This window comes from Camellia sinensis, chromosome 3 (assembly GCF_055761805.1).
Source record: "Camellia sinensis isolate YWXY chromosome 3, ASM5576180v1, whole genome shotgun sequence".
Taxonomy (NCBI): Eukaryota; Viridiplantae; Streptophyta; class Magnoliopsida; order Ericales; family Theaceae; genus Camellia; species Camellia sinensis.
This window is the reverse complement of record NC_138963.1, coordinates 23,645,954-23,672,626: the sequence shown is the minus strand read 5'-3', so window position 1 is coordinate 23,672,626 and position 26,673 is coordinate 23,645,954. Positions and strand designations below refer to the sequence as shown.

Below are 26,673 nucleotides of genomic sequence, written 5' to 3'. Positions count from 1 at the left end.
TCTGATGGGCTCAGTCATTTGCCTCTGCGTAGGACGAGTATCCGTGAATCGGCTGAGGCGTCCTTGGCGAATCAGGCCCTCGACCTGATCTTTGAGGTTAATACACTCTTCAGTATTATGGTCGTGATCCTGGTGAAAACGGCAATATTTGGACTGGTCTTTCTGATTGGAAGGAGTCCGTGATGGTTGGGGCCATTTTAGGGTCTCGCTGGATCTGATTGAGAACTTGTTCCATGGGGCAATTAAGGGGTGTGTACCGCTCGAACCGATCGAGAGGTCGGACTAGTGCCGACCGGTCGGCTCGGGGGGGTCGGTCGGCATAATGCGGTGTTTGGTTATTGTACTGGGTGTTTCTGGCTTCTGAGTCTTTTCGCTTTTCTCGGGGGGTCGGGTTTTTTGCTGTAGGGTCTTGGCGAGCGGCTAGGGAATCTTCTGCGTTCATGTATTTTTGGGCTTTGGAGAGTAGGGCTACCATGGAGGTGGAGGGGTTTTTAGAGAGGGAGAAAAGGAAATCAGACGACCGTAGTCCAGCCATGAAAGCCGTAAGGATGACCTTATCATCGTTTTTCGCCACCTGCAAGGCTTCGGTGTTGAAGCGGGTAACGAAACTGCGCAGGGACTCCCTCTCGGTCTGGCGGATGTTGAGGAGTTGGGTTGCCGGGCGGCGTTGGCGCTGGGCTCCAATAAAATGGCTAAGAAAAGAGTCACTGAGATGTTGGAAAGTGGAGACGGAGTCTGCTAGTAACTGGCTAAACCACAGCCGAGCTGACCCCTTCAGTGTCACGGGGAAAGCTCAACACATGATCTCGTCAGGGAATGCATGGAGGATCATGAGGGTTCTGTAGGTCTCCAGATGGTCGACTGGGTTCGTCGTACCATCAAAAGAGTCGATGGTGGACATTTTGAACTTGGGGGATAGAGGTTTGTCCCGAATGGAGGCAACAAATGGTGAGTTTGCTGTGGTAGAGGGTTTATGCTGGATGTTCTGCATGACCCCTTGGAGTTTGAGCTTCATGGCTCGGAGTTCTGCATCCTAGAGAGGGATGTTATCACCACCGAAAGGCAGCAGGGGTTGGACGCTACTGGCTTCCCCTTCAGGGGCTGGTACTAGGACCGATGGATGCGGGGGTCGGGGTGGTGGATTTATATTAGGATGAGGAGGTTGCAAGCCTTCCAAGTTGGGTGGATGGGGCTACAAGATAGTATGGCTCGGGGCTCGTTCCTGGTTGGGCGGAATATCTGGAGGTGGTGGAGGAGGCATAGGAAGGTTTCTTTGGAGTAGGGCATTTATCAGGGCTTGATTTTGCTCGGCCATTCGGTTAATGCTCTTGGTAAGTTCGATGAAATACTATGGTGGGTTGTTTGGATTGGGGGGGTCGACTTGGTGGTCGGCAGCATTTTGGTGAGAAGCCATGGATTTAGTCATGACCATACACTTTGATGGGTAGTAGGAAAGGGTTATTGGAACAGGGTCTCCGGCGACAATGAGCACAACTGGCGCGCGGAGCAAAGCCGTTCCCACAGACGGCGCCAACTGATGATACGGTTCATGATGGTTGGACGGGTCAGACTGATCCACGCTCCTTAAGCCTATGTCCGAATGACCAAGCCCACCTGAAGACCTGCATAAGAGTTCAACAGGGAACGGGGAGTCCCCCAGCGAACCCTCCGACGAGCAAGTTAGAGAGAGAAGTGGAGTGTAGAAATGAAATAGAGATAGAAAAGCTTAACCTTCTTCTTGTCTTCAACGTCTGCTTATATCCTTTGGTAATCATTTTGTTGTCCCTTCCAACCTGTCACCTTGGCCAAAAGTCTATGCTGTAGCTCACCTTGTTCAGGGTAAGGGGGTTCTGTCCCGACGGAAAGGTGTTGTCGTAATGAATGCTGTGAGGGGCTGCATTAATGGCGATGTGCAGTGGCAATAACTTTGTAGATCTTTGTCTGCTGATGTGGCTTGCCCTTTGCCTGCCACGTGTCTGAATATCATTGGTCCTTCATGTCATGTTGACTTCCAACTGTGCTGGGCCTTATTAGTTGGGCTATGTACTAGGCCCTAAGTGGTAGGCTTGGGTTGTTCATAGTGGGTTATGTCCTTTATAGGCCTACCCACGTCACAAAATGTAAAATTAGAGGAAAAAAATCAAAAAATCTCCAATACTTGAGCTTCTTGGGAATATTCTGGCAATTTCTCTCTATATGACCTCTTTCACCACAATGATAACATTTGTTCTTCCAGTTTCCACCTTTGCAATCTCGAGCCCAATGACCATCAAGGCCGTAATTGAAACACCTTCCAGATCCAGAAGGAGGACCTCTACCCAGATATTCTCTTGAATCGCGTGGCGTTTACATATAAAGCATCATCAAAGTGCACATTGTTTTAATATAAATGAAAATCTGTAAACGTGCAGATGGAATAACACTAACATTTATAACTCATAAAATAATGATATGGCCAGATCATCGTTTTCCTCACAAAACCATATGACAATTCTCAAACTGACAATTAGTTAAACCGTAAAGGGGATACATTCATCCATTAAGATCAATCTCAAAGCCCAAGAAACCAAAAATTGAAAGGAAAGTAAATATGGTACAGCCAAAAAAATCAAAAAGCCAACAAAGCAAAAGATAATGAAATGATACTAATGTGAAAAACAATTTCAGTTGATCTTTCTGTGAGAATATAGAATATATCATTGTGTGTTTTGTACAAAATTAAAGACCTATTAGAGGCATGATTGTGTTAGAGTCCTGTTGGAGACATAATTATAATTGTATTTGTATTTTCTTTTTTGGTTTAGGATTTAGGGCTATATAATCTAAGGTCTGATTGTAATCTTTGATACAATTGAATATACAGAAAAGCTTTCAGGAATCTTACATGGTATCAGAGCCACCACCAGAACCTTAGAAATTGTCTTCCTCTTCAGTCTCTGTGTGAGTTATGGGTCATCTTCTCCCTTGATCAAATTTGGTTCTCAAATCTTCTCATTTGATCGATCGAAGTTCCCTTGACCTTGGCGAGAACCAGATCACCGAGACGCAACTCACTCTTCCCCTTCGCTGCTCTCGCTCCACGTTTACGCGTCGGAGCCATTGACGCTACAAAACCCTAGCGGGCACCACCAACCACGTCGTAATCGTCTTCTTCTTCGTCGTGAGGAGAGCGATTAGAGTCGTAATCTCCCTCTTCCTTGACTTCGGCTTCGTAATCTCCCTCTTCCTTGACTTCGGCTTTAATCTCTCTCTCTCTCTTCTCTGATTTGGTTCTCTCAGCTTCAGACTGGTTCTTTCGACTTCAAAACTCTAGTTAATATTTGTGGGTCAAGGTAAAAAAAATAAAAATAAAAAGTTAGTTTTTATATTTTACATTCAAACCTAACATTCTTCTGATTATTACACTATGGTTTTGGATTTATTGGCCTTACCCCCATCAGATTTCTGCGTATTACCCTTCGACCTATGTTTTGGCTATTTTTTGAATATAGGGTTTATTACACTTTAACCCCTCAATTTTCTAGTTATTACGATGTCTCTGGCTTTTGATGAGTGTGCCTTCTATCATCAGAAGGGCCATTAGAAGTACCACTGTCCCAAGAAGCGACGTCAGCCTGCCTCATTTTTTCAGCAATATCAGAACCACTTCCGTGCTCCTCCCACTGCGTACGTTGCATCTGCTCCGACTCCTGATCTTGACTTGGCCTCCTTAACTACTCAGATTAGTCAACTTCAACATATATTGTCTACCTCCCAACCATCTCCATCTGCTTCCGTTGTTTCATCTCTTCATTCAGGTTTGCTTAGGTCTTCTTCAGGTATCTCTTCGTCTGTCTGGCTTTTTGACTCTGGTGCCTCTCATTATATGACTCCCCATCTCTCCTTACTTCACAATTGTACTCCTCCTCCCTTTCCTATTACTGTCAATGCTGCTAATGGATCTGGTATATCTGTTGTATCTGTTGGGTATGTCCTACCGTCTGCTATGTCTGTTGTCTCTATTCCATCTGTCCTTTATGTTCTTCAGTTATCTGTCAGTTTATTATCTATCGGTCAGCTTGATGCTGCTGTTTTGATGTTATCTTTTCTTCTGCTATTTGTTTTGTACAGGATCGAATGTCTAAGTAGCAGATTGGGACCGACCGTAGAATTGGAGACCTCTATGTGGTGGAGAGCTTGCATCTGCCTATAGCAACCTCTTTGACTGCCTTTTCCTCTTTTCAGTTAGATTCTCTGTCTAGTCCTTTCTACTTATGGCATTCTCAATTAGGGCATTTGTCTGCTAACCGCTTACGATCTTTAGCTCAGTCAGGTATTTTGGGTAGAGTTTCTCTTAGTGAACTTACTGAATGTCGAGGGTGTAAACTTGCCAAAATGACAGCCTTACCTTTTTGTAAAAGTACTTCTATATCTAATACACCGTTTTCTTTAGTTCATACTGATGTTTGGGGCCCTTCTCTTGTTCTCACCAAAGGGGGTTCTGCATACTATGTGTCATTTTTTGATGACTGCACCCGTTACACTTAGGTTTATCTTACGACTCATAAGTCCGATTTCTATCAGATATACCGTACCTTTTAGTCTTTGATTACTACTCAGTTTGGGTCTACAATTAAAGTGTTATGGTCTGACTTGGGTGGGGAATATTTTAAAAATGAGTTCTGTGAGTATTTGGCCAATTTGGGTACCATTCACCAAACTTCCTGTACAGATACACCTGCCCAAAATGGTCGAGCCGAGCATAAACATCGCCATCTTCTTGAGACCGCTCAGTCTCTTCTTCTCTCTGCCTCAGTTCCGGCTCCATTCTGGGAGGAGGCAGTTCTTACTGCTGCTTTTCTTCTCAACCGCATGCCTACTCCTCTTATTTTTGGTCGGTCTCCTTATGAGGCTTTGTTCTCCCAAATTCCTAACTACTCCCTTCTTCGTGTGTTTGGGTCTGCCTGTTTTGTTCTTCTTCTCCACAAAGATAGGACCAAACTTAGTGCTCGGTCTGTCCTCTGTGTCTTTTTGGATTGTAGTCCTACTCAGAAAGGTTATCGGTGTTACGACCTTGTTTCCCGTCGTCTTTATGTCTCCCGTCATGTTGCCTTTCTTGAACATCTATCTTACTTCCAGCTTTGCCCTCTCACTGCTCTAGTTTCCAAAGAGGATTTGGTTCACATTGACCCATTTCCTTCTGAGGTCTCGTCTGATAAGTACATCTCCGCTGTTCCCCCTGAGCTTGTTCCATCTTCTCCTCCTATACCTCTAGCTGCTTCTCCTTCTTCGGCTTCTTCTCCTCCTTCGTTGTTAGTTTATTCTCGTCGCAAGGCTCTTCCTCTACCGGTTGTCTCTGCACCTGCTGCTGCTCCCTCTACTTCTGACAACTCTGATTCTACTACACACCGATATCCTTCTCGAGCACGTTATCCTCCAAACAGGTTGGGTTGGTCTAATACTTGTTTTTCTGCTTTCTATTGTACCTTTTTGTCTACTATTCACTCTTTTGTAGAACCTCAGTCTTACAAGGAGGCCTGTCAGGATCCTCATTGGGTTCAAGTTATGGATGATGAGTTGTCTGCTTTACAGAAAACTAGTACTTGGGAGTTGGTTCCTTTGCCTGTTGATAAGAACCTGGTTGGTTACAAATGGGTCTACAAAGTCAAGCCTCATTCTCATGGTTCTCTTAAGCGTTGCAAAGCTTATCTGGTTGCTAAAGGTTTCTCTTAAGAGTATGGTATTGATTATGAGGAGACATTTGCTCCTGTTGCCAAAATGACTACTGTCCGTACTTTGATCTCTGTTGCTACTGTTCGTTCTTGGCCTCTTTATCAGATGGATGTTAAGAATGCTTTTCTTAATGGCCATCTCACTGAGGAGGTTTACATACGTCCTTCCTCTGGCCTTCACTATCCCTCTAGTCAGGTTTGTCGTCTTCGGTGTGCTCTGCATGGTCTAAAGCAGTTTCTTCATGCTTAGTGTGATCGATTTCAGATATCTGTTACCGAGCTCGGGTTTCATCCTTCTGCTTCCGACTCTGCTTTATTTTTATGACATACCTCGGCTGGTTTTGTTGCTTTCTTACTCTATATGGATGATATGATCATCACTGGCTTGGACCCTTCTATTATCTCTGAGGTCAAACAGTATCTCTTCCGCACCTTCGAAATGAAGGATCTGGATCCATTACGGTATTTTCTTGGTATTGAAGTTGCTTCTTCTCCCAAAGGCTATTTTCTGTCTCAGGCCAAGTATGATAATGAAGTCATTCATCGTGCTGGTCTTACTGATACTAAGATTTCTGATACGCCTATGGAGCTTAATGTGAAGCTGAACTCTATTGATGGTGTCCCTCTGGATGATCCCACTTTATATCGCGAGCTTGTTGGTTGTTTAGTTTATTTGACTGTCACTCGCCCTGATCTTGCTTATGCTGTTTATGTGGTTAGTCAGTTCGTTTCTGTTCCTCGCTCTACCCATTAGGCTGCTTTGGTTCGCGTTCTTCGCTATCTCAAGGGTACCATCTTTTAGGGCTTATTGTTGTCCTTTACTTTCTCTTTGGACTTGGTGGTTTATGCTGACTCTGATTGGGCCAGTGATGTTACTAATCGTAAGTCTACGTCTGGTTTCTGTATATTTCTTGGAGATTCCTTGATCTCTTGGAAAAGTAAGAAACAATCAGTCGTTGCTCGCTCTACTGCCGAAGCTGAGTATCGTGCTATGGCTCATGCCACTGCTGAGATTGTTTGGCTTCGTTATCTCTTGCCTGATTTGGGTGTCTCTCAGTCTTCTCTAATATCTCTCTATTGGGACAACCGTAGTGCTGTTCAGATTGTCCACAATACTGTCTTTCATGAACAGACGAAACATATTGAGATTGATTGTCATTTTGTTCGCCAGCATCTGCAGTCTGCCTTTATCTCGCTTCCTTTCATCCCTTCGACTTTGCAACTTGCGGACTTCTTCACCAAGACTCACACTACAGCTCGGTTTCAGTTTCTTCTTAGCAAACTCTCAGTGTTTTCTGCTAAAACACCTTGAGTTTGAGCGGGGGTGTGAGAATATAGAATATATCATTGTGTGTTTTGTACAAATTAGAGTCCTAATAGAGGCATGATTGTGTTAGAGTCCTGTTAGAGACATAATTATAATTGTATTTGTATTTTCTTTTTTGGTTTAGGATTTAGGACTATATAATCTAAGGTCTAATTGTAATCTTTGATACAATTGAATATACATAAAAGCTTTCAGGAATCTTACACTTTCTGCCTCACGCAAGACATCTTAAGTAAGCCAAGTAAGTTACCCCAATGATCATGAGAACAAGAGGCCATGGGATAGAAACAATGAAATGAACATTGTGAGCATGAAAACACAGACGATAGTATGTAGTGAGAACTCTTCATAGGCATCACTTCTTATGTGAATGAGGTCTCCAAAGAAAACCACAGGAATCAAAAACAACCTTCCTCCAATCTAGAATGGAACGTGTAGAGGAATTCAACAGGAAAAGGCAAAGCATGTAGTTTACAACACTTACTCCCTTCGCAAATTCAACAATGATTCGACTTCCATCAAATTCTCTTCCATTTAAGCCATATCTTGCATCATCAGTATCTCGGGGGTCACTAAATTCCTGTGAATAGAAGTAGAGAGGCAAAAACAAAACAAGGGAAATCCAAATTCCATAATCCCACCTATAAGCTACCTTTTTATATAAAATAAAAAAAAATGATAAGTACTTAAGTACAATCATAAGCAAGAATTAGAGACAAGTTGAGGGTTGATACATACAACAAAGGCATAGTCGTGCTTCATATCCATATCTCGTACTCTGCGGAAATGGTTGCCAGAAACAGTAAGCCACCATTACTTAAGTACTGAAGTGTATGATACTTCGCCCCTCAAGACGAACTAAACACCAGTTTGAGATTGTTGGCAATTCCATAAAAACATGCAATAACATTACAGAAACAATCGCCAGAGTCTCCTAAACACTCGGCATCAAACTCCACCAAGGCCACCCTCTCACCATTGACCTCCAGGTTAGGCAAAAGCCCATAAACCTTCAACAAGACCATTCAAGTTAAAAAAACAGACACCTGGGGGTGCAATGTTCCTTCAGATATAACATGATGAACAGTTAACATAATCCAAGCACAAACACTGACTAGGCTTGGAAAATGACTAAATGTCTCCTACATGTTGTAGGGGACAAAACTCACACCATACACTGATTGAACGCTTAATCCAGAAACTATGTTGCAGTTTTAGATTAAAAGGTTACAAAAATAAATATAACATGATCTGCAAAAAGATCTGTACACCACCTTATAGTGTTCCACCAAACTTTTTGCGTGCGCGCATTTATTGCTTCAAATATTATTCTCAAATAATGAGTAAACATAGTTCCCAAAAGCTAGAAGGAAAGGATAAAGGGTTTCAATATTATGGCGCATTTTTATTTTTTTTTTATTTTTATGACAAGCAATACTATGGTCTATATTGTAAAAGATGCAACTTTGACTTGGCTAAAAAGTAGTTACAGAATTAACCAGAATGAGCCAAAAAGTAAGATAAATGTACAACAACATTACCAACAGGTTTCAAAGGAGTAAAAATACATATGCACTATTCACAGAGAAGGCAACGATGCACAATTTCACATAACACCATTAAGTTGAAGGGCAATCTATTTGCTTACCTCCCATATCTGTTGAAGAGGCCCTCCAAATCACGGAAACGTGTCCTTGTAAACAAGCGACCAACATAAAGATGGGTATTACTGTATCGATTATCATAACGAGGCATTTTCAAACTGCAGTAATAAGAAACCTAGTTAGCAGTTACATTGAACACCAATGAAGTGACTTTAAAATGACATCAAAATTAAGTTCACCATAAAACATCAGTAGATGGGGGTAGAACAATTTTTTCAAACAAAATCAGACAAAGGCCAACAGCTTAACATATAGTTAAAAAGAGGGAAAAAAATATGAATCTAGGACAGCTCAAGTCAAAGTCTCAAAAGGAGTAATTCCCAATCCTGTAGATTTACAAATCATCTACTCAACACAACAAGATCTTATAATATTCCAACTTCCCAACAACCTTTGTGTTGGCTATACAAATTCAATTTATCCAATCAACAGTTCTAGGTCCAATTTGTTCTCAGATAACCCTTGCAAACAAATTAATTAATATTCTTGTTTCGCCTCAAAATTAAAATCACTCTTTAGCACAGACATCTCCATTTATTGCAATATATTTTTTCTCTATTTTTATAATCCTTACAAAATGCACTGATTGCTCATTTGCCCCAATTAACAAAAAGTGCAAAATCGACAAGGAGTGATGAAAACGGGAAGTGCTAAAAAAAACACTTATATACAGATATAGATGAGAGATGGCATGTGGAATGGCTACGTCCTTTTTGCACAACGGCACAATTCTCTCTTTCTCTCAACCTAGAAAGTACAGATACGGATACGAGGTACGGATACGGCGATACAACAAAACCTAAAAAAGTAGGATATGAGTACGGCTAGCATACGTTTGTAAAAAATAAAAAACAAAAAAATTATTAGCAGTGAGTTACATATAAGCTCTAGAATGTTGAGAAACCACAGTAACTTTATAATGCAAAATACTAATATTTAAGAATTAGGTATTAATTTAAGCCAGTAGCTAGTTTAGTTTTTAAATTTTCAATAAGTCTTGTAAATATTCCATTTCAATATCAAGTCTAATATGTTGATATTATAATATGAAAACAATCCACAACTTGACCCTATGCTTTTTCCTTTTGTACTAGTTAAAAATATTCTACGCAAGTTTATTTGCTTATTTATTTATTGATATTTAATTTTACTATTGTTATATTATCTTATTAATCCTTACTTCTATGTAATTATAGGGGACATGCATGATACAATGAAAATATGTCAATTTGATGAATTCCATTACTTTAGCTTACTATGTTATTTTTATAAAAAAAAACAAAGCCAAGTATTATAAAAATATTTTATTTATCCTCACAATTATATTATATTGTGATGTTATGCAAGAAGAAGAATGCTTGAGACCCTTTTTTTTTTGAGAACCCCATAACCCCCTTTATGTCCCAACCACTGATGTATGTGTGGGACCTACTTATGTATGTGTGGGGCCTACACCATCAATGGTTGAGATCCAAAGGGTGTTGTGGGGGTCTCCAAAAAAAATGGTCTCAATCATTGTTGATGCAAGAAATAATACAATTCTAATTTCGTAAAATGAGTAATATGTTACTTGGAGCATTTGATACTTCAAAATTAATTAAAAAGTATCCAATAATATGTGACTTGGAGCATCCGATACTTCAAAATTAAGTATCTGATACTTCAAAATTAATAAAAAATTAATTAAGAAGTGTACAATACTTTTAATAAGTATCTAATACGTACCCGTAAGTAATGGTATCCAATACGAATACGGTTTCAAATTTGAAGTATCTGTGCTTCATAGCCAAAAGTGCAAACCCAAGCACTCATTAGGTCTTAACTTTTAGAGGACTCATGGAAATGGGTGAGTTATTTTGCTTGACTTGGGTGTAAAGAAGATTTTCAGGGTAGGGTTGGGGAGACTGTACTAGGAAAAATTGAGCCGACTAATACCTCAATTTCTTACCAGCAAAGCAGTTCAAATAGCTAAAAGATTACAACTTTCTGGATTGCAACCTCTAATTCTGCTTCAAAATAATAATAATTACAAGCCTTTTTCAATAAGATTTTAAAACCCCAATTTCAAATTACCTAGCCTAAAATTCTGAAGAAACAATCAACATTTTAGCATCACAAAGCATATATATATATACACATAGATATATACACATGTAGAGAGAAAAATTAAGCATTAAAAACAAATAAATAAATAAAGCAAAATTGAGAGACGTACGAACCCTAAAAATCAAAAATTTAAGAAATTAAGAGCAAGGCAAACAGGGATTACGAGTGGAACAACATACCCTTTAGGACTGAGAGCCCTCTCACGAGTCTGATTATGAACCCTAGCTTTCTCTTATCATAATCCAAATTTCAATAGATAAATGTTGTTGTAGAGAGAGATAGAGAGAAAACTCAAATTTGCTTACAAAAATTTGACAGATAGAATTTAAGGAAAAAATTGAACAGATAATAAAATTTGGATAAATATCTGAATAGATAAGAGGGGAAAATTGAAAAGATAATAAAATTTGGATAGATATTTGAATAATAACGGGGAAAAATTAAACAGATAGTCAAAAAAATTAAACAGATAAAAAATATTTAAACAAATAGTCAAAAAGTTGAACAGATAGAAAAAAAACTTGAACAAATAATCAAAAAAAGTTAACAGATAAATTAAGGGATAAAATTAGAAACAAAATATCCTCCTAAACTAACAAAATGATTTCTCACCAAACTATTTCACAAAATGTGAATATTTCACTAATAAAAAATATACACTAAACTTAATACATTATATCCTTCTTAGTTTAGATTTTTTAACAATTTTCACTAAAAAATAAAAAGAAAATAATTTTTTTAATTTTTTTTTATATATTTTGTTAATTTTTTTAATAATTTTTTAACTTTTAAATTAATGTCAACAATTCCCACGGTCTAAATACCAAAAATGCCCTTAGATTTGTGGGTGGTTAGATGTTGGCAAAATGGTGGAGGTTGGTTGGAATCTCATTTTTATATATTGATACTGTGACGTCACTATGGTTTTAGTGACGTTTTTAAAACATCGTCATAGGTTTTTTTAATTTTAAAAATTCCAACTGTTAGTATGATAGTTGCGTTTTTAGAAACACCGTCTTATCTTCTTTTTTTTTCTTTTTTCTTTTTTGAAATTGTGCTAATTTTATGTGATTGAACTAAAAGAACACTTGTAATAAAATTGAATAGCACTAATATGAAATAATAACTCTCATTCAAATAGCAAATACAATATTATTCAATTTAATATTCAATCACCATAACCCACAAATAACATATCCAAAAATTGAATTCACAATTCTCAATCAAAAAATTACTACCTTGTATACAAAGCCACAAAATAACATTACCCCCTTTTCTCTCTCACCACTCCCCCATTTAACACAAAAAAATAAGAAGAAAGTAAACCAAAACACCCAACTCCCCAATCAGATCAAAGGAAAAAAAAGAAAAAAGAAGAGAAATAAAAATTCAAAGGAAAGCCCTATCCATCCTTCACCGTCATTCTAAATCGCTCTCCATGCTGCTTTCCATGGCCTTCAATCCTCTCGGTCTCTGCCAATCATAATAATAATAAAAACAAAGCCAATAAAAGATGTGCAGTGAATAGATAACAAAAATAAATGAGAAGTTCAAGCTACTGAATGTTATTTTAAATAGTCACATTAGTTCAAATTAACCTTGGGTATTTCAAACTATTAGAAAGCACATAATCCCATGTCATACTCAACATATCGTTTCTCTAAAAAAAGAAAAATAAGCTACACAAGATTACTAAGAATATTAATGCCAAAGCACGCACAAAAAGAAAAGTAGCTACACACATCTCACACCATTAGTAACAAAAGCAACTAAAACAGGCATTTACTATGTTAACATGAATGCAAATACAAATCTAAAAAATATTACAATACTCTTCCAAATATTAATATGAACTACCTAGGAGTTACAATATAACGTTAGTACAAAAAAAATACATAAAATATTCTACTTCAATTAATGCACAAATTACTTAAAATGGAAAGTTTTCCACTTCGACATGGAACATTTAGTTCCTAATATAACACATAAAATATTCTACTTCAATTAATGCACAAATTACTTAAAATGGAAAGTTTTCCACTTCGGACACAAAGCATTTAGTTCCTAAGATAACACAAGTTTCTCTGCACGAAAACAACGACTAGCTCAATGAAAATCGCCTACATGGCTTGGAACATAATCAGAATGTTCTAAAACACATTTGTCCACATGAGCAATACATCATTATGTGTAATAAAAGCTTATACATGGAGAATAGAGAAGAAATTCTATATGTCTGTATTAATACCAGATGAAACCAACCACTATTGCCAACTAAAGCAAACTATCCAAAAGCATTAACTCAAGGCTACAACACATGCATTCCAACTCATTCCAACTTGAAGAAATTCTCTATGTCTGTACAACACATGTCTATTTCAAAGTGTGTGTTTTCATACCCTCAATTTTCATACAGTAAAATTAAGCAAAACCCAAATGGAATTAGCTTGTATACATCATAAAAACTCTACCACATAGTACCTTTGTACTAAATCAACTCAAAATCACAATCACATCAAATACACAATCTACAATTATCCATCAATTTTCAACACCAAATCACATCATGTCTTAATAAATTTAGAATAGTGAGAAATTAAAAATTAGTGATGTTAGTACTTTTACCTTGTTAGTTCTTTTCCTTCTTATTCTTCTTCTTCTTTTTCTTTGAAAGGTGAACCTATATTTAATAAGGGCAAGTATTGTAATTAATAAGATATTGTATTTGTCAACTGGGCTGGACAACTTTTCTGATGGAATGAATACATGCGGTCAGCATCAAAATAATAATCGATCACTGGACATTCTTATTTTGTTGAACTTATCAACAATTGTTCAAAATTGTAAGTCAAGCTGCCGCAGTGGTAAGACTGACTAAAATTTGAGTCTTTTTTTTTATAGAAGTTATTGGCTTCATATTTCTCTCTATATCTCTGTCTTGTTTGGTGGTTGATATATAAAATTTGAGTCTCTGTTATAAAAGTTTTCTTCTCTGCAATTGATAGAGATAATACTTCTAATGATTCAACTCTCCCTTTCCATTTCTCTCTTTTGGCCATCGTAATGGAAATTGGTCAGACATGATGAAAACATTAGAGATTGAATAGTGATAAGGAGAAATACGTGTAAAGCTTGTAAAATCAAGTAATTCTCATGTCATAAATACAATACCAACTCTGTGAGTAAATTCCATACCCAAAATGATTGAAAAACTAGTGCTACTCTAACCTAAAAGTTAGTCACTTCTCAAATCCAAAGATGTGGCAAACTATTAAATATTTAAGATAACTCTCTCTCTCTCTCTCTCTCTCTCTCTCTCTCTCTCTTGTTTTCTCTAATCATCATCCAATCATCTCTTTTACACATTAGTGGGTTTAGAAAGTGATTCTATATCATTTTCCTTGAAAAAATTATCTTTTTTTTTTAGCAGAATATGGTTCAGCGATGTTGTTTTTCAACAGCTTGATGTGCAATATAGAAACAACTGCAAATTTGTTTGTGCACTATAAGAAATCAATTTTTTAGAGACAAATTTATTCTGTCCCTAAAAGTGTAATATTTGTTGGAAAAAACTTTAGCCAACTAATTTTCTCCGTCGCGAAGTTTGTCCCAAATGGCCCTTCTGGAAAGGTCAAAAAATGACTTTGAGAGACAAAATTTTGCATTTGTCACTATAAATAAACTTGTAGAGACAAAAAAATGTGGTTACAAAAAGTTCTGATTTTGAGACAACCAAAATTTGTCTCTAAAAGTTTTAGTTTTGGGGACAAATGAAAATGGTCTCTAAAAGTTTCAGCTTTTGGGACAAATGAAAATGGTGTTTAAAGGCTATAATTTTTTTGAAACAACTAAAATTGGTCTCTAAAAGTTTGATAAATTTTTTTTTTTTTTTTATTTTTTTTTTGTCTTTTTGATTTTGTAACAATTCTTCTAAAAATACTAGTTTGAACATCAACTTATATTCTTTTCTTAATTTCTCAACAACCAAACAAAAAATATCAAATATATCACCAGACCATCTGTTCATCTCCAAATTAAAATTCAATTACACCAAAAAAAATAAAATAAAATGCTCATCACATTCAAAAAGGCTTAATCAAAAGATATTTCAATAACAAATAAATACCATGCTCTTATTCATTAGTATGTAATATATTCATAAATTGATAGAGATTTCAAAAGTATCATTTCCAATTTATAAGGCTAGTGCCATAAGCATTGTTTGTAGCATTCAACTATTCAATGAACAAATTGTAATTGGAGTTATATCTACTTACATAACAAAACAACTCAACTCAACTCATCGCATCTTCTTTTCAAGGGCTTCATTGAAATGGCAGTCAAAATCTAGCAAAGAGCTCCCAAGCTTCAAATCGATGCAAGCTTGCAGAACCTGCATAGAATAGGCCAAACTCTCAAATAGATTACCAATGAAAAATTATCCAATGACAGATTAATTTAATAGATTGCAATTTAATGTGCCAATTGTAGTATCTGCAGCAATCACACATAAATCTTAGTACACAAAGACACCCAAAATTCACTATCAATCTTCAAGAGTTAACAAAGATTAAACTAACAACCCCGCTACGTAGCTCGAAATCCGCGAGGCTCAATTGACTCGAAAATCAAAACGACGTCGTTTTGATTTTTTTTTTTTTTTCTCTTTTCTCATTTTCTGAAGATCTGAAGAAGAAGAAGAAGAAGAAGAAGAAGAAGAAGAAGAAGAGGAGAGAAGAAGCTGGTGAATAGAGCATCATCATCAACAACAACCTATTCATCAACACAGTATCTCATCAAGACAGTATCTCATCAACAACAGAACATCATCATCAACAACAACCTCTTCATCAACACAGCATCTCATCAACAATAGAGCATCATCATCAACAACCTCCTCTTCATCAACACATCATCTCATCAACAACAACCTCTTCAACACATCTCATCAATAACATCTTCATCAACATCATCATCATCAACACATCATCATCAGCCAACAATTTTTTTTTCTTCCCCTTCATCTTCAGAACCAGATCCACTAGAGAAAATAAATAAATAAATAATAATGAAAATAGAGTCTGAAAGTGGCGCCATCACCGTTGCTTACCGTCACCTTCTCTTTTCTCTCTTCTCTCTTCTCTCTTCCTCTCTCTTTCTCCCTCTCTCTTTTGCCTAGCAATGGCAACGGGGCGGGGCCGGGGATCACCCTCCCCGTTCCCGATCCCCGATGGCAAAACTTTCCCCCGTCCCCGTCCCCATCCCCGACGGGGAACCCACTACCGCCCCTACCCCCGCCCCCTAACGGGGATCGGGTTTCCCAGACCCCGAAAATCCCCAACCAAAAAACAACATCAACATCTCAACATCAAGAACATCAAAAAAAAAAAAAAAAATCTGTCTAATGGACGACAGAACAATCTATTCAACACACCCACACAACAACAATCATCAACAACATATATATATATAACAATCATCAAAAAAAAATTAATCATAGATATATATACAGATATATATATATACACACAACAATCATCAAAAAAAAATTTCAGATCTGAGGGAGGGCTCACGAACAAAGGGAGGGCTTCACGAATCACGATCTGACGAAGGGCTTCCCGGACAGAGGGCTTCTTCTTCTTCAGATCTGTTCAAACGAAGGGTTCACGATCTGACGAAGGGCTTCAAGATCTGACGATGACGGACGGAAGGCTTCACGGACGGAGGGATCTGACGGACGGAACGCTTCACGGACGTAGGGAGAGGGGAAGAGGGAGAGAAAAGAGGAGAGAGAGAGAGAGAGAGATGAGACTGAGATTTGAGTCAGTGAGTGAGAGAGAGAGAGATGAGGGCCACGGTGAGAGAGAGAGAGAGAGACACAGAGGAAGTGAAATGGGAAAATAGGTGTTGTTTATATATATATATGAGGGGTAAAAGAGTATTTTCATTTCGGGGAAAATTCGAGGACGAGACCGGGGCCGGAACCGGGAACGGAGACGGGGACGGGCCGAGGCTTGAACACTGATCACCGTCCCCGGCCCGAAACTGGACGGGGATTTAATTTCGAATACCATCCCCATCCCCACGGGGGTATTTTTCAGGGAAAAACCATCCTAATCGGAGTCGAGAGATCGGGTCCCTGTCGGGCCGGGTTCAAATTGCCATCCCTACTTTTGCCCCCCCTTTGTTTTAGATATAAACAGAGGTTTTTCACTCTCTCTACTCTGTTTATCTTCTTTTTTTTTTATTTGAAATGAAATGTATTAAAAGAGAGACGAATAAAGGTGTACAAAGATATGTGGGTGTATGTAGAAGTTCGGACCATTTTCGAACCACGGCATTCGAGCTACAACTCTTTTCTCTTAAACTAAAATCAAACCCTGTGTTAGGCACAAAAAAGCAATTACTAACAATTAATCATTTAACCACTCTTCTTACCAAAAACACAAAAAACCCCATCACTCCTTCAAACTCACCGTTTTTCTTTTGATATAAATCAGATTCATTTATATGAGTTCAAATTTGCACCTTACATCACTGAACTGGGACAAAGTTCAAAGCTCCAACCTCTATTTTTTGGGTAAATCAAAGACGCAAATTAAAGGAAGCAAAAAAAATTCATTGGAAATACAAAAACTAGCTAGGGATTTGGAATGTTGTGAGGAGCAGAGAGTGGGATATATATGAATAGAATAAAAAATAAAATAACAATGTTTTCTTGAATCCAGGAAGCTGACAATTCAATACAATACATTACACAATACCATATAAGATGGAACAGGTAGATCATTTTCATATAGAAAATGCTATTCCACCAAAATTCGTGAACAAAATTTTATACCAGAAATGATGTGACAGTTTTATTTTGGTAATTAAAGACATCTCAACGGCTTCTTTGTTTTAAATGAAAGGCTCAAAATCCAGTCAAATCATTCTGTATAGATTTTCTGTTGTTTATATATCACTGCTCTTTTCAAGTACTCCACACGCAGGTATATAACTATAATAGGTCAGGCTTCTATATCTGTGTCAAGTGCTTTGAACCTGAGAGGCCTGCGGAGAGAAGCCATTTTCTTATTAATAAATTGAAGAATTTCATTGCACTGTAGTAGATACCTTCTATGGCCTTCAACAACTAATGCCATGTTGCCTCCATATGTTGGGACAAATATATCACTCTCAACTGAAACAATATAATCCAATGCTGCCATTTGAGATGAATGGTTCTGGAATGGCAATAGCTCTGAGGGTTTAAGTAATGTTTCCTTCTTGTCCTGTTTCACGCATCACATAAACCCAAATTTACCCAAATTTTAATGTCAAAAACTCTCAAACCCTATTAAAAGTCAGATAGATTGTACACAGCTGGTAGCTATTCTTGAGGCTTGAACTCAAATTTTCTAACCAAATTTGGAAAAGCCACAGCTAGGCTCGCCAACCTCGTCTTTCCTCCATATATATCTCCAGCAGCAATATAAATCTGGATGTTTCGATCAATGTCTAGTGCTCGCTATGTCAAAGCCGGTTCCTCCGGAGTCATAGGGCACAGCCCTGCTTTTCTTTTCTTTGTAGAGTTTATAACCTTGTCTTTCCACCGTGGATAAGCATACCTGTCAATATTAATATTAACATACAAAATTTAAGGAAAAGAGACGTATACATATTTGTCACAGATCTACCAATTCCCAGCAGAATCACAACAGCAACATTCTAGCCAATCACCAGAATCACAACTATATATGAATATGTAATGCCTATCACCAGAATCACAACAGCAACATTCCACAATTTGTTACAAAAATATATAGTACATGGAAACTGATAATGGAGAAAGTGGCAAAACTAGCATGAGAGCATGAACAATCATAGAGAAGAGTTCTCTTACATACTTTCCAAGAGCTATCAACATTAGGAAACAGGTTTACATTTGCGTGACCACCACCTAAGAGCCAGAAACAGAACACATAACTGAAATGGTTTTCTGAAACAACATACAACAAAATTTTCCCAGAGAAAAGTTAAATCTGGAATAATACCTGAGATAGAGTCGAGTGCTAACAAGTCCAAAATTCCTTGCTCAATCTGCAAGTTTGAAAGTAAAAATGGATTTCAGATGTATATCATGAAAAATAAAATCAAATAAGCAGTATTTTGTTTCTTTATGAATTTACAAAGAACAAAAGTTGCAATGGACAGGTAATGGGCTAAGTTCAGATCAACATGGTTAGAAGGAATGCCAAAACAGACATCCATATATCAGTTGACCAGCCAAATAGTTGGCTGAACAATTCAAGATTTAGGTTTATTAAATCTTTACATCACCATTTTGAAATTTTATCAGATTTGCCTATCAAAACAAAAATCATTCAATCAAATATTGGACAAAATTTTGGCCATCATCTAGCTATAATTAATTCAAAAAATACATCTAAATTTGATTTAAGTAAAAGCACAAATAAAATCGTTGACACGGGAAAAAAAAATGAACACAGAGAAATCGTTGACATGAACACAGGAGAAAAAAATGATATCAAACGAATTTTGACACAAAATGAAGAACAATGTTGATAAACGAAATCCAAAAATGCAAAAATCGACTAAAGAGTCATAGAAATAAGGAAATTACTGTCATGAAAACACTTCTAATGCAAGCAAACCATCAAAACAAATAATTTAGTTTCGAAACTTATTATCACCAGTGTCATCATCAAATATTTTCTAAAGGATCGAAAAATGTCAAGCTGTTCCCAAAAATTATTTTTGAGATTTGTCCAGAATCATCCTAACAAGTTGTCAAATAATCATTATTCAGATTCACATTACCACTTTCAATCATTCTAACAATCACAATTACCACCCAAGCCATACCCAGTTAAGTGAAGTAGACATTGGGTGAGAGTTAACATCAACAAGAAAATGAAGCAACATTTATTAAAGAATCAAACATTAATTCTCCTCAAAAAATAAATACCTCTAACGTCCTCAATTGTACCATGTGGCCAACAATACTCATAAGACGATTGACCAGCTCCATCGATATTTTTCCATGGTTTGCTTGCTGCAGCAACCAAATAATAAATGTTTATATTTAACCCAACAAGTAAAAGACAATTTTTTTTATTTATTTAAAGGCCACAATGAGAAGTTAACAAAAAGAAAATGTGAGTACAAGACGAACTACGTTAGACCACAAACCAAGGATCATATAATTGTCATGTTAACTTTCTAGTACCGCTAGTCTAGCAACTTTGGCCAGCTTCTGCTTTACTTCATGTGGCAACCTCCGCTTGACTGCCTGAGATGAAATATCAGCATCCTGACCTTCCATGGTTGGTGGTCTTGCTGATATTTACAAAGAGACACAATTAATTGATCACGTGCTTTATAGTAATGATTCAATGAATAATTACGACTGTACACTATAATAGAAAGAAATACTAAAACGTACATTCTGCAACCATCTTCTCCAACTCCCTAATGGCCTTTTCGAGCATCGTACATTTTGGCCTAACATTTAAACCTTCCTTTATCTGCATGACTGGAGCCTTCTGCATGATTTTAGAATACAAAATCAATATTTGCTTGAATTTCAGTTACAAGAACAAAATGTAAAAGCTACCAAAATGTAAGGGGGTGGATGGGTTGGGGGGTAAAATCGTATGAAACTTGTCTTATGCAGTAACTAGTGTGGCTTCATCAAGAGCAAGGACACCAGGGAGCTCTTTGCCTTCCAACAACTCCAAACTGGCACCACCACCTGTTGATATGTGGCTCATCACATCAGCGACTCCTACTTTTTCTACAGCTGCAACAGAGTCTCCACCTCCAATTATGGTTGTCACTCCCTTCCCACTGAGTTCAGCTAACTTCTTTGCAATTGCCTGCAATAGCAGTTACAAACTTTAACTCACCATTCATTGATTCAAAAGCAGAAATATAGGGATTGCAATGGGATCAGGTAAATCAGGTAATCTTTACTATTTCTCCCTCTTCTGATGGGCTCTTTCATAACATAGCCCAACGATTTGTACAGGTTAAAACTGGACTCGGTTGAATGCATGATCAAGTTTTCTTCGCTTAATGCAAAATTTATCTACTGCATTCAATTTGAGGGTAAGATGAATAAAACCAAACATACATAAAAGCAAATTCTCAGTAATTCCCAACCAAGACTTTCTTCGGTAAGTTAGGCAAAAAGTGGCACCATATCGTCCCAGACCCAACCCCATTGTCATCCCCCCAAGGCATATGAATTTTTTCACAGGTATCATTACGTGCACATGTGCACAATATGATTCATCCATTTTTTGATAAATTAAACCAAAGAAACAAGCAAGAAAATTATTGCACACCTCTGTCCCAGCAGCAAACTTCTCAAACTCAAACACTCCCATTGGTCCATTCCAAATAACAGTTTTGGTAGAGTCCAAAGCATCATTAAATGTCTTAATAGAGTCCGGTCCAATATCTAATCCCATCCAGCCATCAGGGATGCCAGTTGCTGACACAATCTGCAATGACCGAAGTAAAATATTATTACATACCAACTAATGTAGTAAAACAAAATCATAGAGATCACCAGTTTGTGGAATGATGGTTACTACCAGACTGTCAGTTTTAATCAAACAAAATGATAGGTTTTCCATTGCCAGTGAAGGGACCTAAAGATTTTGAATGCCAAAAGTAATAAAACTTGAGCAAAATGAAATTCCAACTGGAGCTCAAGGAACGAACCTTGCTGTTTGCATCAGGAGCAAACTTGTCGGCAATTACCACATCAGTGGGTAACAGGAGATAATCCCTTGGCCTTGTGTCAAGGTGCGCCCATCAAAGGGTCAACACCTTGATGCCACAAACATTTGTGCTCTTTGGAGAGCCAAAGACATGCCTAAGAAGTTATTGGTGCAAGTCCAAGACATGCCATGAAGCAAGCTAGCCACCAAGTAGCAACTTTAGGCCAACTTTTAGAGGGTCAAATGTAATCTTTTTGTCTTGTAAATTTTTATGTAAATACCTTAGTAGTAAAGGTGTTTTGAGTCCAAGAGTTGTAATTTTTCTATTTTTTGTATTATTTTTAAATATCCATTATGACTTCTTAAACATAGTGGATGTTTCCTCGTGCCAGATAGAAAAGCGCTTAACAAGCTATTATAAGGAGGGGGTACCCAAGTGTTGAACCAAACCACTTGTGCCTTTAATGTACCCCAACCTTGTATATGGTAAGACAACTCTTGTAGCACTTTTGTGCATTGTTCAACTTTGTAATGCCTTTCTTTTGAGTAATGAAAAGTTCATTTCGCCTTTACATTGTGCATAGCCTTTCAATTGTTGTCACTTTAATTTTAGCTTGTTGATTGCTATATTGTGGCTTGTCTCCAATCTTGTGGCTCATCGACTGGACTAATATTGTGTTTGCTTGTCTTTGCAAACCTTTCGAGCATTCTTGGCGGGCTAGTGAAGAGTGTTAACTAGCGCCACACACACTTGCTTATCTTCAACAAGGCTTCCGCATTGCCAGTGTGTGATAGTTGGGTATCAGAGCCCAGTCTATTTGGCTTTCTCTATTATTGGCTTTCTAAATGGAGGGTGCTGGCAACCGTCAACCATCGCAAAGGGAGAGAATTGAGCTCTTGGAGCAGCGTATGGACAATATGGAGGCCATGGCAACTTCATTAGCCACCCTTGAGCAACAGGTTTATGATCTTGAGCAAACTCATGGCCCTACTCATGGACAAGAATTTGAGGATGTTGTCACTGAACTCAGGCTAGAGATTGAAGACCTTAGTGGCGGGGTTGGTGTTCTTACCCGTGCCTTTGGCAATGCACCTAGTGGTGGCATGGAATTCACTAGGGCGCGTGTGCCCGAGCCCCGTGCCTACGGTGGCGCCCGAGATGCCAAGGAGTTAGACAACTTTCTTTTTGATATGGAGCAATATTTCAAAGCTGTGAAAGCCGATGCCGAGGAGACAAGGATTTCTATGGCCACAATGTATTTGTCCGGTGATGCCAAGTTATGGTGGCGGACTAAACATGATGAGATGCAACGAGGCTTATGCACAATTGAGACTTGGGAGCAACTGAAGCATGAACTTAAACTCCAATTCTTCCCTGAAAATGTTGAGTATAATGCCCGGCGTGCTTTGCGGGATCTCAAGCACACCGGCACTATAAGAGATTATGTGAAAGAATTCTCTGGGCTTATGCTAGACATCAGAGATATGTCAGAGAAAGACAAGCTCTTCTTTTTCCTTGAGGGATTGAAGCCATGGGCCAGAGTTGAACTTCAAAGGCAAAGAGTGCAAGATTTAGCCCATGCACAAGCAGCAGCTGAATGCCTTACGGACTACACCGAACCTAAGCAACGGGATAGTAGTTCCCCGCGCAAGAGTAGGGGAGGTGGAAAGTCCCAAGGCTATGGCAAACCCAAGAGTGGGGGAGCCAACACTTCTACATCCAAAACCCATTCGGGTGGAGGACAGTGGCAACAGAAGAGCTATGGTGACAAGGCAAAAGCCCCTCAACAATTCTCTACAAGCAAAGCAAAAGGCCCTATCTCTTGTTTCTTATGCAATGGGCCACACCGGTTATCTGAATGTCCACAAAAGCGTGCCTTGAATGCTCTAGCAACTGTGTCTGACCATGTCTCTCAACCAAGCGAGTATGATAGCGAGGAAGAGGATGTGCGGTCTAAGCGAAGTGACAAGGGTTCTAAGGCAGCTGGCTCCAGAGTGGGAGCCTTTCATATGATGAATGCCATGGAAAAGAAGGTTTCTACAGGCAGGCCTAAGAAGAATGCCAAGAGTGGCAAAGTGGGCAAACATTCAGATCCTAAACAACTTGTGGAGTCTGGAGATGAAGGCAGAGGGAAGAAACCCATGTATAGTGGGGAATCATCAGGCAAGTTGAACAAGAGCAAGTCATCCAACAAAGGTTTGATGTTTGTGGATGTAAAAATCAATGGGAAGCCCCTTCGTGCGTTGATTGACACCGGGGCCACCCACAACTTTGTTGCGGGGACTGAAGTTGAAATACTTGGGCTATCTTTAGAGAAGGATGGCAGCCGCATCAAGGCGGTTAACTCGGCAGCGCAGCCTATCTATGGGGTTGCAAAATCTGTTCATTTGAAGATCAGCACTTGGGAAGGAAGAGTAGATTTCACCGCAGTGCCCATGGATGACTTCCAAGCCATCCTTGGGTTGGATTTCTTGAGAACCACAAAGACGGCAGTCATGCCTTATTCTAATAGTATGTGTGTCATGGGGGATAAGCCATGTCTCATTCCTGCTATGGCCACCAACAACAGTGACCGGTTTGTCTCAGCTATGCAACTCAAGAGGGGTGTTAGGCATGGGGAACAAACTTGGGTTGCAACATTGAAGTTGAATGAAGCTCTTGATTCTACTCCTATCCCAGCCGCAATCAAGAATGTTTTAAGGCAATTTGCAGATGTTATGCCTGAACAGTTGCCTAAGGAGTTGCCTCCACGACGAGGTGTGGATCATGCTATCGAGTTAGTGCCAGGGGCAAAACCACCAGCTCGTGTACCATATAGAATGGCTATTCCTGAGTTGAATGAGTTAAGGAAGCAGCTTACAGAGTTATTGGAAGCAGGCTTTATCAGGCCATCTAAGGCCCCATTCGGTGCACCTGTCTTATTTCAAAAGAAGCATGATGGTAGTCTTCGCTTATGTGTGGATTATCGGGCACTTAACAAGCTGACCATCAAGAACAAGTATCCCCTTCCTCTTATTGCAGATTCATTTGATCAATTGAGCAAAGCAAGGTATTTCACTAAGCTAGATCTTCGGTCGGGGTACTATCAAGTAAGGATTGCCGAGGGAGACGAGCCTAAAACTACTTGTGTTACACGTTATGGCTCTTATGAGTTTCTTGTCATGCCATTCGGCTTGACTAATGCCCCAGCAACATTCTGCACCATGATGAATGAAGTCTTCCAAGAGTATTTGGATCAATTCATTGTGGTATATTTGGATGACATTGTAATCTATAGCTCCACTTTGGAAGAGCACGTGGAGCATCTTCAGAAGGCCCTTACCAAACTGAGAGAACACAAGCTTTATGTCAAGCTGGAGAAGTGTTCCTTTGCCCAAGAGAGGATTAAGTTCCTAGGGCACATTGTGGAGCACGGATGCATCAGAATGGACCAAGAGAAGGTCAAGGCTATTCAAGAGTGGCAGCCACCTGCAAATGTCTCAGAGTTGCGGTCATTCCTTGGATTGGCTAACTATTATCGCAAGTTTGTCGAAGGGTACTCAAGACTAGCTTCCCCATTGACAGAGTTGCTAAAGAAGGGCAAGCCATATGTTTGGACAAAGGAGTGCCAACAAGCCTTTCAAGCGTTAAAAGAAGCCATGTCAAGAGATCACGTTCTTGCTCTACCGAACTTAGGTAAAGCTTTTGAGATACAAACGGATGCATCTAATTTTGCTTTGGGTGGTGTTCTTTTGCAGGATGGTCACCCAATTGCTTATGAGAGTAGGAAGCTCAACGATGCTGAGAGAAGATATGCAGCTCATGAGAAAGAGTTGCTAGCAGTAGTGCATTGTCTGAGGACTTGGAGGCAATACATTTTGGGCTCCCGGTTTGTTGTGAAGACTGACAACACAGCAGTTAGCCATTTCTTCACCCAGCCCAAGCTAAGCGCACGACAAGCCCGGTGGCAAGAGAAGTTGGCAGAGTTTGATTTGCCTTAGAATACAAGGTCGGTGCCACCAACCATGTTGCTGATGCACTAAGCAGGAAGGCGGAGCTTGCCGTGTGCCATCATGTATGTTCACTTACTTCTATTTCAACCAGCCTCAAGGAGAAAATCAAGGCTCATCTAGACAAGGATGCTATGGCAGAGAATCTTATGAACCTTGTCAAAATGGGCAAGACTCGTCAATTTTGGGTGCAAAATGGACTTCTTATGACAACGGGCAACCGTATATTTGTACCCAGGGTTGGTGACTTGAGGAAGACACTTCTTAGGGAGTGCCATGATACACTTTGGGCAGGACATCCGGGGTGGGAGCAAACTTTGGCCTTGGTGAAACAAGGATATTATTGGCCCCAAATGCGTGATGATGTTGAAGAATATGTCCGCACTTGTCTCACTTGCCAACAAGACAAGGCTGAGCATAAGAAGAAAGCAGGCTTGCTTGAACCTTTGCCCGTGCCTAAACGTCCGTGGGAAAGTGTATCACTTGACTACATCACTGGATTGCCTAAAGTGGGGGATATCGGGATTATCTTGACTATTGTGGACCGATTCTCCAAATATGCTACCTTCATTGCTGCCCCAAAGTATGTTTCAGCGGAGGAGACTGCCCAACTCTTCTTCAAGCACATTGTCAAATATTGGGGTGTGCCTAAAAGTATTGTTAGTGACCGAGACAGGCGTTTTGTTGGCAACTTCTGGACGGAGTTATTCAAGCTTCTTGGGTCACAACTTAATACTTCATCAAGCTACCATCCGGAGACGGATGGGCAAACTGAACGCTTCAACTGTATGCTCGAGGAGTATTTGCGCCACTTTGTCAATGCTAATCAACGGAATTGGGTGCAACTTCTTGATGTAGCACAGTTATGCTTCAACTCTCAAAAGAGTAGCTCTACGGGCAAGAGTGCTTTTGAGATAGTGAATGGCTAGCAGCCACTGTTGCCCCACACAGTGGATGGACCTTATGAAGGAAAGTCTCCCAGGGCATACCAATTTGCTCAAGAATGGAAGAGACACCATGACATTACTCGTGCCTATCTTGAGAAAGCAGCAAGTAAAATGAAGAAATGGACTGATGAAAAGAGGAGACCACTTGAGTTTAAAGCTGGGGATCAAGTTCTTGTCAAACTCAACCCTGAGCAA

The 26,673-nt window shown here is 39.0% G+C and overlaps 1 protein-coding gene and 1 pseudogene across 40 annotated transcripts in view; both read right to left on the bottom strand.

Moving 5' to 3' along the window:
• LOC114284133 (uncharacterized) overlaps positions 1-8,793 on the bottom strand; it is a 34,318-nt pseudogene extending 25,525 nt beyond the window's left edge.
• A 3,125-nt stretch (positions 8,794-11,918) lies between these two features.
• LOC114265942 (uncharacterized) overlaps positions 11,919-26,673 on the bottom strand; it is a 63,696-nt gene continuing 48,941 nt past the window's right edge. For 6 of the 40 annotated variants that reach the window (XM_082919310.1, XM_082919314.1, XM_082919309.1 and 3 more), the window contains 7 exons: positions 21,161-21,319; positions 20,492-20,689; positions 20,257-20,356; positions 20,041-20,150; positions 19,780-19,866; positions 18,845-18,890; positions 18,364-18,750 (listed from right to left, as the gene is read on the bottom strand). In XM_082919310.1, the coding sequence (XP_082775436.1) occupies positions 18,575-18,750; positions 18,845-18,890; positions 19,780-19,866; positions 20,041-20,150; positions 20,257-20,356; positions 20,492-20,689; positions 21,161-21,319 (876 nt within the window). In that variant the 3' untranslated portion in view covers positions 18,364-18,574. Of the gene's footprint in view, positions 12,282-13,433; positions 13,489-14,982; positions 15,202-17,445; positions 18,751-18,844; positions 18,891-19,779; positions 19,867-20,040; positions 20,151-20,256; positions 20,357-20,491; positions 20,690-21,160; positions 21,320-21,542; positions 21,616-26,673 lie in introns of those variants that run through there. The other 34 variants (XM_082919298.1, XM_082919304.1, XM_082919316.1 and 31 more) reach the window with 29 other exon arrangements.